Raw genomic sequence first — 11084 nt, 5'->3', positions numbered from 1 at the left:
GGGGAACTGAGTTTGCAGGGACCCTCTAATAACCTGGAGCCAAGGAAGCTGCCTGAAGTCATGAATGTTGTCTGCGACTGCTGGAGTAGCAGGCACCAATGTGAAATGGGAACTTGACTTCCTGGAAATCTGCTGGAAGCCTGGTGCTGTGGGAGCCACCTGGGTCCTTAGGAGATGCCTGGGGCCACTAGAGTCAGAAGATGTCAGATGAGCTGGGAGCCTACTGGAAGCCTGGTACCACAGATGCTACCCAGTGCCTTGGGACCCACCTGGGGTCACAGGAGCTGCCAGGTGCCAGGGTTAGATGGGGGGACCTGGATTCACAGGAGCCCATTTTTTGCCTGGTGCCACTAGAACTGGCGGGTGCCAGGGTGAACTGGGGCCTGGCTTCCTCAGAGCCCAATGGGAGCCTGGAATCACAGGAGCCACCAGGGGTCACAGGAGCAGCTTGGAACCCCCAGAGCTGTCGGGTGCGTGGGTGTGATGGGGGCCTGGGTTCCCAGTAGCCTGCTGGGAGCCATCCTATAGAAACCACCTGGAACTGTGAGAGGTGCCTGGGACCACTGGAGTAGGCAAGTGCTAGGGTGAACTGGAAGCCTAAATGTGTGGTAACCTGCTGGGACCCCTGGCATGGAAGCTGCTTGAGATGCTGGAGTAGGCAGGTGCCAGAGTGAACTTGGGTCTGGCTTCACAGGAGCCCATCAGGAACTTTATGCGAAAAGTGCCACTTGGGGCCACTGGAGCCAGTAGGCACCAGGGTGAGATGGTGGCCTGGGTTCCTGGGAGCCTTTGGGGAGCCTGGTGCCAAGGGATCTACACAGAGCTGTTAGAGTTGACAAGTGAGGAAGTGAGCAGGGACCTTGGTTCCTGGGAGTCCTCCAGGAGTCCTGTCATGGAAGCTGCCTGAGGCTTCTGGAGTAGGCAGGCACTGGGGTCAGCTGGGGTCCGGGTTCATGGGAGCCTGCTGTGAGCTTGGCACCAAGGATGGCATTTGGGTCTGCCAGAGCTGCCTGCGGTCACTGGAGCCAAAAGGTACCAGGGTGAGTGGGGGTCTGTGTTTGCAGGAGCCTGCAGGGAGCAACCTACAGCTGTGGGAATTGGCTTGGTGCTGAGGTGGGTTCTCTCTGGGGTTTGTGGTAAAGTGAGGTACTCATTTTACTCCCCTCCCATGGGGAAAGTGTCTTTCTCCACACTGAGCTGCCTTAGCTTAGGAGAAGGGTAATGAGGTAGTGTGAATCTGTCTTTCTTACACTCCTCAATGTGTCCTTTCTTATTTCTTACTTCTGTGGTTCACCCAGGTGCTGTGATTGCCTCACCTAGAGTATTTGCTCTTGTGAAGGTATTTTCGTGGTTTCAGACCTATTTTTAAATAAGACTAGCTGTTCTCTGATGGCCAGAACCTCTATGTGTTCCAATTCTAGCAAGGTCTAGTTAATTATGATCCAGATAGGATTTTTTAACCACTCACATAGATACTAAAGCTTATGGAATCAGGCTGTTTGTATGAGGGTCTCCATGACCTTAGATGAAATGTGAATTGGGAAAATTCAGCTGGCCTTTGTAGAAAAGAGGCCACCAAATACTGATTCTGATTCTCCATTACTTGGAATATAATCTAAATTATACAGACCTGGATTTGGTAGAGATTTTATTAACTTAGCCCTAATTTATGTATATATCACTAGGGCCTAAGACACAGTAGATCCTTTATAAATATTTGTGATGCAGGGATATTATTTTCGAAGACTATTAATGTTTTTCTTTTCCTTTTAACGTTTACTCATGTATGAGATTCCAGTATTTTGCTAGATATGCTCATTTCACCCATTGTTTGTGTATAATCTGAGTGTGTGTGTTTGTCTGTGTCTGTGTAAGGGAGGGGATTAGGATTACAACAGGAAGGCAAAAAAAGTGGATACCAATATTAAACTTTAAGCATGTCAAATAGGATTTTTTCCTTAGTCTGTAGTAGGCAATAATCTTGAAAAACAAGTATTGTCAAGAGAGGAAAAATATTCTATAGATTTTAAAAAATGTTTCCTTTACATATGGAGAGGCAGGTTGATGACATATGAAGTTTATGTGGTGTCTTCCACAGACTAAAGAGGAGATACTCCTTCCATTATTCAGTTGGGGCTTAGTGTCTCTAGCAAGTGGTATATGATGTAAAAGAAGTCCATTTCAAAGAGGAAAAGTAAATGAAAAACCTGTCCCTCTTCCTCAGGTGACTGTGGTAAGAGAAAAATGACATCTGAAGAAATGTATGTTTTATGGTCTTTTTTCTTTTCCTGGAATAAGATCTTGAGGTGGGAATCTTGTTGGAGAGCTTAAGAGAAAATCTAAAATCAGAGGAGTTTTTGTTCTCTATTCCATTTTGGACTATAGGAGGAGACTTCCTTTCAGTGTTCCCTCCATATCAAAACGTGGCAGCAACCACATCTGAGTCAAGTTGATGTATGGTAGAGTTAGGCAGAGAGAGAAACTGAGTTTAGTGCCCCAGAGTCTCCTCTAATGTCCTGTGTAGTATAGAAGGTATCTAGAAGTTCCTTCATGCCCTATGGAAATACTGAGAAAGTAGCTGATGGTGTTGTCTAGAGAGTCATGATAATATAGGTTGAGGGCTGCAGAGCAGGGGGACCCTGAGAGCAAGGTCATAGTGATTACAGAAAAATCAAGAACCAATATTTTCTTTCCAATCTGAGTATAATGTCGGAATGTATCAGCTCTTACACTTGTTGAAAGAGTATATAAATTAATAACTCCCTTTCTTATCTTTGTTAGCTTAAACCAAACTGATAGGTCATCTCCACTATGCTATGGTAACAAGTGTCCTGCCCCTATAACTCCTTTTCCAAACTAGATTTGACTGAAGCAAGCACAGTTATGTTTCAGTACTCTGAACCTCTGCAGCTCTCCATTCTGACTGCTCAACTCTGCTCAGATTTTGGCATCCCAGCTAAGCCATAGTGACCCAAGCACAATTTTTTTCCAGTTTTTTTGACACATAACAAATACATCACTGTATAAGTTTAAGGCATACAGCATGATGGCTTGATTTACATATATTGTGAAAAGATTATCACAATAGACTCAGCTAACATCCAACATTTCATATAGATACAATAAAGGGAAAAGAAAGAAGAAAAGAAAAAGAAAAAAAATTTCTCCTTATGATGAGAACTCTTAGGATTTATTCTCTTAAAAACTTTCTTATGTATCATATAAAAAAGTGTTAACTATTATCATTGTTGTACATTATATTCTTAGTACTTCCTTATCTTATAACTGGAAAGTTGTACCTTTTGACTACCTTCCTCCAATTTCCCTTTCCCCCACACTCCACCTTTAGTAAGCAGGTCTGATCTCTTTTTCTATGAGTTTGGTTTCTTTCTCTCTCTCTCTCTCTCTCTCTCTCTCTTAGATTCCACATATAAGTGAGATAATAAAGTATTTATCTTTTTCTGACTTATTTCACTTAGCATAATGCCCTCTAGATCCATCCATGCTATTGAAATGGTAGGATTTCCTCAGTTTTTATGGCAAAATAATATTCCATTGTATGAATAGATAGATAGGTAGATAGATAGATAGATAGATAGACAGATAGAAAGATAGATATACCACAAGGTCTTTAACCATTCATCCATCAATGGACACTCAGTCTGTTTCCATGTCTTGGCTATCGTAAATAATGCTGCTATGGACATGGGGATGCAGATATATTTTCTTTCTTTTTTTTTTTTATACATCTTTATTGGAGTATATTTTTTTGACAATGTTGTGTTAGTTTCTGCTGTATAACAAAGTGAATCAGCTATATGTATACATATATCTCCATATCCTCTCCCTCTTGAGCCTCCCTCCCATCCTCTCTATCCCACCCGTCTATGTTTTCGCAAAGCACTGAGCTGATCTCCTTGTGCTATGCTGCTGCTTCTCACTACCTATCTATTTTATATTTAGTAGTGTATATATGTCCATGCCACTCTCTCACTTCACCCCAGTTTCCCCCTCCCTCCCCGTGTCCTCAAGTCCATTCTCTATGTCTTCATCTTTATTCCCACCCTGCCTCTAGTTCCATCAGTACCATTTCTTTACAAAATTCCATATATATGTGTTAGCATATGGTATTTGTTTTTCTCTTTCTTACTTATTTCACTCTGTATGACAGACTCTAGGTCCATCCACCTCACTACAAATAACTCAATTTCATTTCTTTTTATGGCTGAGTAATATTCCATTGTATATATGTGCCACATCTTTATCCATTCATCTGTCGATGGACACTTAGGTTGCTATCATGTCCTGGCTATTGTAAATAGTGCTGCAATGAACATTGTGGTACATGTCTCTTTTTGAATTATGGTTTTCTCTGGGTATATGCCTACTAGTGGGATTGCTGGGCCATATTTTTAGTTTTTTAAGGAACCTCCATACTGTTCTCCATAGTGGTTGCATCAATTTACATTCCCTCCAACAGTGCAGGGGGATTCCCTTTTCACCACACCCTCTCCAGCATGTATTGTTTCTAGGTTTTTTGATAATGGCCATTCTGACCAGTGTGAGGTGATACCTCATTGTAGTTTTGATTTGCATTTCTCTAATAATTAGTGATGCTGAGCATCTTTCCATGTGCCTCTTGGTCATCTCTATGTCTTCTTTGGTGAAATGTCTATTTAGGTCTCCAAAATATGCAAACAGCTCATGGAGCTCAAAATCAAAAAACAAACAACCCAATTAAAAATTGGGCAGCAGATATCTTTTCAAGTTAGTGTTTTAGTTTCCTTTGAATATAGTCCCAGAAGTGATATTGCTGGATCATATGGTAGTTCTGCCTTTAATTTTTTGAGGAGGAAATTCTAAACTGTTTTCCATAGTGGCTGCACCAATTTGCATTCCCACCAACAGTGCACACGAGTTCCTTTTTCTCCGCATCCAGCAATTTTTTTTTTTTTTTTTTTTTTGTGGTACGCAGGCATCTCACTACTGTGGCCTCTCCCATTGTGCAGCACAGGCTCCAGACGTGCAGGCTCAGTGGCTATGACTCACAGGCCTAGCCGCTCCACAGCATGTGGGATCTTCCCGGACCGGGGTAAGAACCCGTGTCCCCTGCATTGGCAGGCGGACTCTCAACCACTGCGTCACCAGGGAAGCCCCAGCATTCGTATTTTTGATGATGGCCATTCTAATAGGCATGAGGTGATATTTCATGGTGGTTTTAATTTACATTCCCCCAATGACTAGTGATGTTGAGCATCTTTTCATGTACCTGTTGGCCTTTCATATATCTTCTTTGGAAATATGTCTGTTCAGGTTCTTTGCCCATTTTTAAATTGAGTTCCTTGTTTTTTGCTTCTGAGTTGTATGAGTTCTTTATATATTTTGGATATTATCCCCTTATTAGATATATGTATGGTTTGCAAATATTTTTTCCTCTTCCATAGGTTTTTTTTTCATTTTGTTGATGGTTTCTTTTACTGTACAGAAACTTTTAAGTTTGCTGTAGTCCCACATTTTTATTTATTTTTTAATTTTTTGCTTGCGAGCATGATTTTCAAAAGCAGCGCTGGGCAACATATACATACTCCTCCTACTAGTCAATATCTGATCAAAATGAAGCAAGCCTAACTGGACCATCAAGAAGATTGTATTCTTTCTCTGTTTGCCTGACCAAGAATGACTCTGGACATGATTTCCCTATTGGTGCCATCTAACTGTGACTGGAGCATTGGCAAGTTGAGCTGTGGTAGGTCCTTTGATCTTTCTTTTTCCCACTGGCTCACACTCCAATTTAACTTGACAGGCCAAGCTTTGCTCTGGAGATAAAAGTTTAAGTAATTCTACTTCTGCATTGACTTAGATAAGGTATGAATTTAAAGATCCAACAGAACTCTCTGCGTGTGTGTTTATTATTTTTTACAGCATCTCTATGTTTCCATCTCTACCCCTAGAACTGAAGATGTCTATAACCCTTTATTTAGAATTAAACACAATGGCAGAAATAAGAAACAAAGCAGGATAATTTTATTTTTGTATTTAAATACTTTAGCTATTGGAAAAATAAATATCAAAAGGTCAATTCAAGCTGCACTTGACCTAATCTAAAGCGACACTTTATAACCAGAGGAAATAGATTTTATTTAAATTCAGTTTGTCAAAGTACAAATATCTTTGTACAACCTATGTTGCTCTTTTTTTAAAACTTAAAAGGTAGTAGTACGTTTTATAAGCATCTCTGGATTTTATTTGTTGGTTTCACATACTACAATACAAAGCCCATTTAAAAGGAGATATTGCATAAATTCTAAAATCGTAATTTAATTGAAAAGTTACTTTCATAAAGAAGGTTTTCCAACATTTTATCTTAAATATTGGGTTGGCCAAAAAGTTCATTTGGGTTTTTCCATAACATCTTATGGAAAAACCCAAATGAACTTTTTGGCCAAAGCCCCCCCCCCCTTTTTTTTTAAATAATTGGACACGGAAGTGAGAATTTAAAGGTAAAATACTACTTAGCTAGTCTTTTTTGTTGTTTTTTAATTTAAAAACATTTGTAGTGCATATATCCTTAACATTCTCTACTGGATGAATATAAAATTGACAGAAAAGCATGTACTGGTACATAAAAGATAATTATAGAATTAACCACGGATGTTGAACATTTTGGTGTTTCCATGTGTTAATATTGTAGAACATGTCAATTTTACTGCTGTTGAAAAATTGCTTTGTTTTTGAAAACTGGTTTAACTTAATGGCAGGTGTTTTAAGAGTTCACAGAAATGTTTGAGGAGAATGTTACTGTCTATACAAGTGAGGCCCTGACACTCGAAAGCTGAGGTCACAGTTTGTATCAATATGATAAATATTCACTATTTTATTGTATAGGTTGTGTATATGGAATTACAATAATATTTTACTGGTAAAATAAATGTCTAACAAGACAACATGTTAAGGAATACCAAATCTATATGTATGCTTTGGAAAATGGTACTGTAAAAGAGTCTGAAAATTTTAACCTACTGTGATCATCATAACAAATTATGTCAGTGAGCTTTTTTTTTTTTTTAATCTCACCACAGTAAAAGCTTTCTTCTTGGTAAATGTGAGGTATTATTTAGCTATTTGGGATATTGTTCAGATAAAAGAATGATGTCTTATTGAAAATCAAACCTTATAATTTAAGCTTTAGATGATCTCTTTTATATTAGTTATGTTCCAAATTATAGGGTACCTATTTTTTTTTGAAATAGAAAATGTTTTTAACTTATCAGACTCAAAATTACCGATGCTTTTATAACCTTTTATACTTTGGTCACTATCAATTTCCCTTAAACATTTTAATATTTTAAAGTAACAAGGCTAAACCTAGACTACTGGATTTTCATTTATATTATTAGCTGCAACAACATATACACTAAACACCTATATGTAATTAATGTTTGAAAACTTGCTTTGGCTTCACAAATGAGAGCATTTATAACTACATATTAGAATTACACAAGAATTTTCATGTTTGATTACTAATTGAAGGACAGAACATATTTCTTCTTCCTCTCCTCTTCCTACTCCACTTCTTGAAATTATCCAGTTTCCTTCCCTTTGATAAAGATAGCTTTATGGTAGCTTCACCACCACAACACATGCACCAGCTCTTCCAATGTTAACAGGAACTTCCTAACACAGAAAACAAAAACAAGGAAAGAAATGCTGTTTGAATGAACTCTGCCTTTAGCATAATATATTGGAGTTGAAAAAGTCCTTACTTATTATGGCCCAACCTTCATCTTGTATAAACATATGGGAAAATGCAGCTGAGATAATAGTCCAAGGTGGAAAGAGCATAGTCTTTAAAATGAAGTAGGCCTGAGTTTGAAGAACAGGTGATCTTGGGTAAATTTCACCTCTCTGATAATTTTCTCAGTTTAAAAATTACAGCTAATAATACTCATTCTTCAATGAGTTTTTGTTAGGGTTAAGAAAGATAATGAATGAAAATAATTAGGCATATAGTAGTTATAATCTCATTATCTATTAGTTCTCTTTCACCATTTTCAAGGTCACACAATGAAACAGTGAAATGCCTGGAATAGAATCTAGGTCTCTTAGCTACTGGCCTATAATTTTCTGAAAAGTAAATTACAAACATGTTGATTCCTGTATTTGACTTACATCCTTGTTTGCTAAATGTTTTCCTCCATTTCTAGCTGGTCCTAACCATTGTAAAGAGCTACCTACATGGCAGAATTTGAATATTTCTGAGGGTCCACATGAATCATATTGTTGGAGGAAAGAGCTAGAAACCCATTATCAGGTGTCAGTATATTAACACATAACTTATTTGGAACAGTAACCAGCTTACTACATAGAAAACAGAGCACCATGAAGTTAGTATAGGGGAAGGTGAGGTTTGATACCAAATACAAGGTTTGTTTGTTTGTGGAAATGGTGAACAGTTAATCATAGTTCATATTTTATTAATCTGTCATTTAATCAACAAAACACCATTAGATATTTTGGAATAAATATAGAGCGCTCGATAGTAGAGAGAAGATGGTGGAGGAGTAAGACACGGAGATCACCCTTCTCCCCACAGATACATCAGAAATGCATCTACACGTGGAACTGCTCCTATAGGACACCCATTGAAGGCTGGCAAAAGACCTCAGACCTCCCAAAAGGCAAGAAACTCCCCACATACCTGGGTAGGGCAAAAGAATAATCAGAGACAAAAGAATAGGGATGGGACCTGCACCAGTGGGAGGGAGCTGTGAAGGAGGAAAAGTTTCCACACACTAGAAGCCCCTTCACAGGCGGAGACTGTGGGTGGCAGAGGGGGAAGCTTCGGAGCAACGGAGGAGAGCACAGCAACAGAGGTGCGGAAGGCAAAGCAGAGAGATTTCCACACAGAGGATTGGTGCCGACCGGCACTCACCAGCCCGTGAGGCTTGTCTGCTCACCCGCCGGGACAGGGCGGGGCTGGGAGCTGAGGCTAGGGCTTCAGTCAGATCGCAGGGAGAGGACTGGCAGCGCGAACACAGCCTGAAAGTGGCTAGTGCACCACAGCTACCCGGGACGGAGTCCAGGAGAAGTCTGGAGCTGCCGAAGAGACAAGATACTTTGTCTTCCCTCTTGGTTTCCTGGTGTGCGGGGAGAGGGGATTAAGTGCGCCTCTTAAAGGAGCTCCAGAAACGGTCACGAGAGCGGCTCTCAGCACGAACCCCAGAGACGGGCATGAAACTCTAAGGCCGCTGCTGCAGTCACCAAGAAGCCTGTGTACGAGCACAGGTCACTCTCCCCACCTCCCCTCCTGGGAGCCTGTGCAACCCGCCACTGCCAGGGTCCCATGATCCAGGGACAATTTCCCCGGGAGTACGCACGGTGCGCCTCAGACTGGTGCAATGTCATGTCGGCCTCTGCCGCTGTAGTCTTGTCCCGCATTCCGTGTCCTTCCCTCCCCCCCGCCTGAGTGAGCCAGAGTCCCCGAATCAGCTGCTCTTTTAACCCATCCTGTCTGAGTGAACAGCACATGCCCTCAGGCGACCTACACGCAGAGGCAGGGCCAAATCCAAAGCTTAATTCCAGGAGCTGTGCAAACAAAGAAGAGAAAGGGGAATCTCTCCCAGCAGCCTCAGAAGCAGCGGATTAAAGCTCCATAATCAGCTTGATGTACCCTGCATCTGTGGAATACCTGAATAGACAACGAATCATCCCAAAATGAGAAGGTGGATTTTGGGAGCAAGATATATTAATTTTTTGCCCTTTTTCTCTTCTTGTGAATGTGTATGTGTATGCTTTGGTGTGAGATTATATCTGTAGAGCTTTGCTTTCACCATTTGTCCTAGGATTCTGACTGTCCTGTTTTTCTGTTTTTTGCTTTTCTTTTTACTTTTTAAATTTTTTCTTCTTAATAATTATTTTTTATTTTAAAAACTGTATTGTATTTTATCCTACTTTATTTATCCTTTTTCTTTCTTTCTATTTTGTCTCCCTTTTATTCTGAGCCATGTGGATTAAAGGCTCTTGGTGCTCCAGCCAGGTGTCAGGGCAGTGCCTCTGAGGTGGGAGAACAAAATTCAGGACACTGGTCCACAAGAGACCTCACAGATCCACGTAATATCAAACGGTGAAAATCTCCCAGAGATCTCCATCTCAACACCAAGACCCAGCTTCACTCAATGACAAGCAAGCTACAGTGCTGGACACCCTATGCCACACAACTAGCAAGACAGGAACACAGCCCCATCCATTAACAGAGAGGCTGCCTAAAATAATAATAAGGCTACAGACACCCCAAAACACACCACAAGACGTGGACCTACACACCAGAAAGACAAGATCCAGGCTTATCCATCAGAACACAGACACTAGTGCCCTCAAACAGGAAACTTACTCAACCCACTGAACCAACCCAACCCACTGGGGAAAGACACCAAAAACAACAGGAATTATGAACCTGCAGCCTATGAAAAGAAGACTGCAAACACAGTAGGATAAGCAAAATGAAAAGACAGAAAAACACACAGCAGATGAAGCAGCAAGGTAAAAACCCACCAGACTTAACAAATGAAGAGGAAATAGGCAGTCTACCTGAAAAAGAATTCAGAAAAATGGTAGTAAACGTGATCCAAAATCTTGGAAATAGAATAGACAAAATGCAAGAAACATATAACAAGGACCTAGAAGAACTAAAGAGGAAGCAAGCAATGATGAACAGCACAAAAAATGAAGTGAAAAATACTCTAGATGGCATCAATAGCAGAATAACTGAGGCCAAAGAACGGATAAGTGAGCTGGAAGATAAAATAGTGGAAATAACTACTGCAGAGCAGAATAAAGAAAAAAGAATGAAAAGAACTGAGGACAGTCTCAGAGACTTCTGGGACAACATTAAATGCACCAACATTCGAATTATAGGGGTCCCCGAAGAAGAAGAGAAAAAGAAAGGGACTGAGAAAATATTTGAAGAGATTATAGTTGAAAACTTCCCTAATATAGGAAAGGAAATAGTCAATCAAGTCCAGGAAGCACAGAGAGTCCCATACAGGATAAACCCAAGGAGAAACACGCCAAGACACATAATAATC

At 40.4% G+C, this 11084-nt stretch overlaps 1 protein-coding gene across 1 annotated transcript in view; it reads right to left on the bottom strand.

Annotated features, from left to right (window-relative positions):
• Nucleotides 1-7559: 7559 nt before the first annotated feature.
• The window catches only part of KLHL4 (kelch like family member 4), a 147037-nt gene continuing 143512 nt past the window's right edge, over nt 7560-11084 (bottom strand). Inside the window, exon 11 of the mRNA XM_024129493.2 lies at nt 7560-7674. Coding sequence (XP_023985261.1) covers nt 7615-7674 — 60 coding nt within the window. The 3' untranslated portion in view covers nt 7560-7614. The remainder of the gene's footprint in view (nt 7675-11084) is intronic.

Source organism: Physeter macrocephalus, chromosome 21, assembly GCF_002837175.3.
Source record: "Physeter macrocephalus isolate SW-GA chromosome 21, ASM283717v5, whole genome shotgun sequence".
NCBI lineage: Eukaryota > Metazoa > Chordata > Mammalia > Artiodactyla > Physeteridae > Physeter > Physeter macrocephalus.
The sequence above is the reverse complement of the archived record's forward strand: the minus strand, read 5'-3'. Positions and strand labels throughout refer to the sequence as shown.